The 4,249-nt window shown below is 30.9% G+C and overlaps 1 protein-coding gene across 1 annotated transcript; it reads left to right on the plus strand.

Moving 5' to 3' along the window:
* The first annotated feature begins 1,425 nt into the window (after nt 1-1,425).
* On the plus strand, nt 1,426-2,357 carry LOC140815424 (serine/threonine-protein phosphatase 7 long form homolog). Its single transcript, XM_073174538.1, has 3 exons — nt 1,426-1,716; nt 1,809-1,946; nt 2,169-2,357. The coding sequence occupies exons 1-3, from the start codon at nt 1,426-1,428 to the stop codon at nt 2,355-2,357; spliced, it is 618 nt and encodes a 205-aa protein (XP_073030639.1).
* The last annotated feature ends 1,892 nt before the right edge of the window (nt 2,358-4,249 follow it).

Raw genomic sequence — 4,249 nt, forward strand, 5'->3', positions numbered from 1 at the left:
CCACTACTATCTCGCTTGCTATTATTTCTCACGGAAAAATGTACGTTATCATTCCCTCATCTTGCTTAAATTTTTTACAACGTTTGATCGTTCTAATAAAAAAATTTATAATCTTGCTGCAGCTCAAGATATCGTTGTGTGTACTTCTATTTCAAGGTAAAAATTATTTTTAAATTTTGCTATAATCTCATTCTGTCTACTTTTATTTCAAAATAACCATTATTTTTAATTTTTGTTATAATTATAATCTTATGATTTTTTATTTATTTTTCGCATTTTCAAATCATAATTTTAAATAACAAGTATTTTCTCATTTTTTTATTATATCGTCGTTATTTGTCATTATGTTATTATATTCATGTGAAATACATTTTCCAAATATGTTTTTTTATATACAACTTATTAAATTTATACAATTAAGTGATTTTATTTATATTTTTAAAAATCATTAACTATATTAGTTATTATTTTATTTTTATTGTTATATATTTGTTTTTACTTATAATATTTATTGTAGTTTATATTTACCTGATATGTTGTTGTAATTTATTTGTTTTAATTTAATATGTTAAATTGACGAAGATATTATTCTTGTATTTATCATTTATTTAAATAATATAATATTTATTTATTATAATATGTATTATTATAATTTTCCGTTTTACCAAGATAAAAAAAATATCAGTTTGAATATTAATTTTATTATTCTAAAAGTTAAAGTGTGTATGTAATAAATTTTAAAAAATAAATTATTAAATGTTTTTATTAATGTTATTATTAACAATATTAATTAATTTTTTAACGTTCTCATAACTATTTAAAAAAAACAATTGTAGTTATAACATTTTTACAAATGAAATAAAAGTTTTAGTATAACATTTTTACAAATGAAATAAAAGTTTTAGTATAAATTAATTGTTTAAAATTTCTCACTATTTAATTTTTATATATGAAATACATGATGAAATTAACGCCGAACCAATAGATGATAGTGTTTTACACAAAAAAACTCATATATCCAGTGTGATCTCAACAAATAATTTGGATAAAACTTTAAGAGTGCACTGATCTGACAATATTATATCAAAATTATATTAAGATAAAATAATGCATTATCTTGTTCTTGTGTATTTAAATGACATGAGATTTTATGGCAATATTCGTTGTGGATTTCTTAAATATGATAATCATTTGATTACGGATCTCGTTGAAATATGGCGTTGGGAGACTCGTACATTTCATCTTCACGTTGGTGAGACAACATTGATGTTGTTAGATGTTGAGCTGATATGGAATCTAAATATCAATGGATTTATTGTCACCGGTGTTGATGAGTCTTTTAAACCACATATGTGGCAAACTTATTGTGCTGAATGGTTAGTTTTTCTACAACATATAAATAATTTCAGATGTAACAAATTAGTAATGTCAGCCTTGGATCAATATTATAGAACGAATTTGATTAACGAGAATAGCTCAAATTTAGAAGTGGATCGGTATACTCGTTGTGTGACACTGATGATTATCAGAGGATGTATGTTACCTGATTCAAATGGTTTTTCGGTAAATTTGATGTACTTATGTCTTCTCCGAGACATTAATCATGTTTCTAAATATACATGGGGAAGTGTTGTGCTAGAATTTCTCAACCGTGAATTGTATACTACATCAACTATCGGCAATGGTGAAATAGTAGGACTGATTTTCATTTTACAGGTATATATTAATTAAGAATTATTTGTTATTTTCAAACATTTTTTTCCGTTACACACTTATTATTATGTTTAATTTATGTATTGTTATTCTAGGTTTTGGCATCTTCTAGAATTACCTTTCTTTGTCCAGATCCATTTGGCGACATTAATGATGATGGTGAGCACGATGACCAAATCCTTTTATTCCCTCCATTTGGCGAAAGGTATATTTATAAATTTTTGTGCAAATGCGTTTTTGTTATGTACATTATAAATATATTGTCAAATTTATTTTCATGTAGGTGTAACCGTTATTTTATGTGAACTCGTACTACTACCCACTCAGTGGGAGTAGTTTGTGACTTGTTGGATAAGACGGAACCCAAGTAAGTATTTATTAAAAAAATAAATATAATTGCAAGTTATATATGTTTATAATTTTTCATCTTAGTTGTTTTTTCTCATTCATTGCAGTTTAAATGGGTGTCGTATTCTAATGAATTTGACAAAGAAAATTGTCATTCAGTGTGCCCGCTTATATGTCTCAACATAGTCGAGAGGCATAGCCCAGACCGAGTTTTGCTGCGATTTGGTCAGTTGCAGCACATTCCAAGGACAATGTTTGATGGGGATGAATTTCATGAATGCACCCGACAAGGATGACGATACTATAATTGGGCTGAACATCATAAAAAAATATTGACGCATGGGATGATCGTGTCAATTTGATTGTTGAGGGTGAGCCTACAATCGAAAATACGGGCATAACACGTGACTAGTGGTATGATAAAATAACTTGTTGTTTGATAACCTCCATCGATCCAAAAGCAGAATATGGATATAGGCCAGCCTGATGATGCAAATTTTAGATGTGTTATGGTAAGTTTGTGATAACACATTATTTTTTAAAAATTTAAATTACAATATTTTAAATGTTTAGTCATTTAATGATGATTATTTTAATTATTTTTTCAGAGGATGACGAGTTGGTTTCATGGACTTTCGTTGCAAGATCAGCCTCGTCAGGCATTTGTGTAAGGTCCAAAATATGATAACGTAATCCAACTGCATGTAAATCTAGAGAAAATAACAAAATAGTTCATTAAATGATTTCTATTGCATGAATTATTTATGATAGACAAGTTTATTTGTTTAGGATGTAGTTTTCTCTTTGAATGCATTAAAACTATGTTGTAAAGGTTATTCGAAACGCGATCGAGGAAACGAGATTAGGGACCACATAAGGGAAAATATTTTTATTAAATAATTAATTTTAGTTATTTAATATATGGTATATGGCATATGGTATTTTAAAAAAAATGGCAACTTTTGAGTTGTTTTTACACGCCCAGTCGTATTTTAAATCGGCAATCAATTTTTTACAAATATAGAGACGTTTTGAGAGCTCGGCTAATATTTTCACAAACTTTTCTAAACAAAATATTTTAGATATTACTTAAGGTGCTTAATGGGCCTATTAAAATTGGTTAATGGGCATAAGCTTACACCGTGTGTTTTAATTAAAATAAAAGCCCTAAAACCCTACCCATAATCCTCATAACACACGTCCCTCACCCTAAAGCAATACTAGGACTCTCCCCTCACACACCACACAGCCGCACACACCAAGTTTAAGAAGGAGACTCACGATTTTGGAGAAAGTTATCAAGGGTCGTCTCTCCGCCAACGTTCTTCACATCGCCAATTTGTTTTCGTCTGTAATAAAAGCAAAGGTACGTCTTATTCTCCTTTTTCTCATCTGTCACACCATAATATAAGTTTGATGTTTGTTGCATGGAATACATGTAACCTTTCGTTTGAGTTCGTTTTTGGATTCTTCATGATCAAAACTTATGTTCTCATGATTTAAAACTCATGCTATTGATAGCTAAGGGGGCTGCCATTTTAGACACATCCAAAGGGACAAATTTGAGAGGGTTTGGGAGATAATGTGAGGCTGCATGGGGGCTGGACATGAAGGGTGAAGAGCTGCACACAAAAAAAAAATTAGAATCCTTGAAGGGTGAAGGGTGAGGCTGCTTCCTAGGTGCACACGGCGGCTAGCTGCTGTCAAGGGCACGTCCATGGGTCTAGTGAGGGCTGAGATACGGTCCAAAATAGGTTTCATGAGGGCTGGGTCGAGGGCTAGTGGCCTCAGCGCGAGGATTGCGCGCGAATGCATATAGCAACAGGTTTGGAGGGCTGCGGCTTCTAGGCATGATAAGATCTCTCCAACAGGTTCCTTATGGATTATTCATGGTCCTAAGTTGGGTAGCTAAGGTTTGGTTGGGCTGGTTAGTGGATATGTTTAGTTAGGTGTCATTAAACTTTGGTTAAATTTTGAGTCAATACGAGTCAAAACCGGGATGCACGTCTAATTTTAAAGAACGAATTGGGAAATTTGTCGAGGAGCTTAAGTTTACATCTAAGAAATATTTATGGGTGAATTTTATGGTGTTATATTAAGCTTGGAATGATTTAGGTCGTCGTTTTAAGGTCTAAGAATAAATTGGGAAAGTTAGATTTTCAAGGGGAAACAGTCATTTTACACCTGA

Source organism: Primulina eburnea, chromosome 15 (genome assembly GCF_022965805.1).
Source record: "Primulina eburnea isolate SZY01 chromosome 15, ASM2296580v1, whole genome shotgun sequence".
In the NCBI taxonomy this organism is placed as follows: Eukaryota; Viridiplantae; Streptophyta; class Magnoliopsida; order Lamiales; family Gesneriaceae; genus Primulina; species Primulina eburnea.

What these genes read in the sequence shown, in the direction of transcription:
- LOC140815424 (XM_073174538.1), top strand. Translation starts at nt 1,426, where the DNA reads ATGTCAGCCTTGGATCAATATTATAGAACGAATTTGATTAACGAGAAT. An exon ending in GACTGATTTTCATTTTACAG is followed by an intron (nt 1,717 to 1,808) that starts GTATATATTAAT and finishes TTGTTATTCTAG; the next exon opens with GTTTTGGCATCTTCTAGAAT. An exon ending in ATAAATTTTTGTGCAAATGC is followed by an intron (nt 1,947 to 2,168) that starts GTTTTTGTTATG and finishes CATTCATTGCAG; the next exon opens with TTTAAATGGGTGTCGTATTC.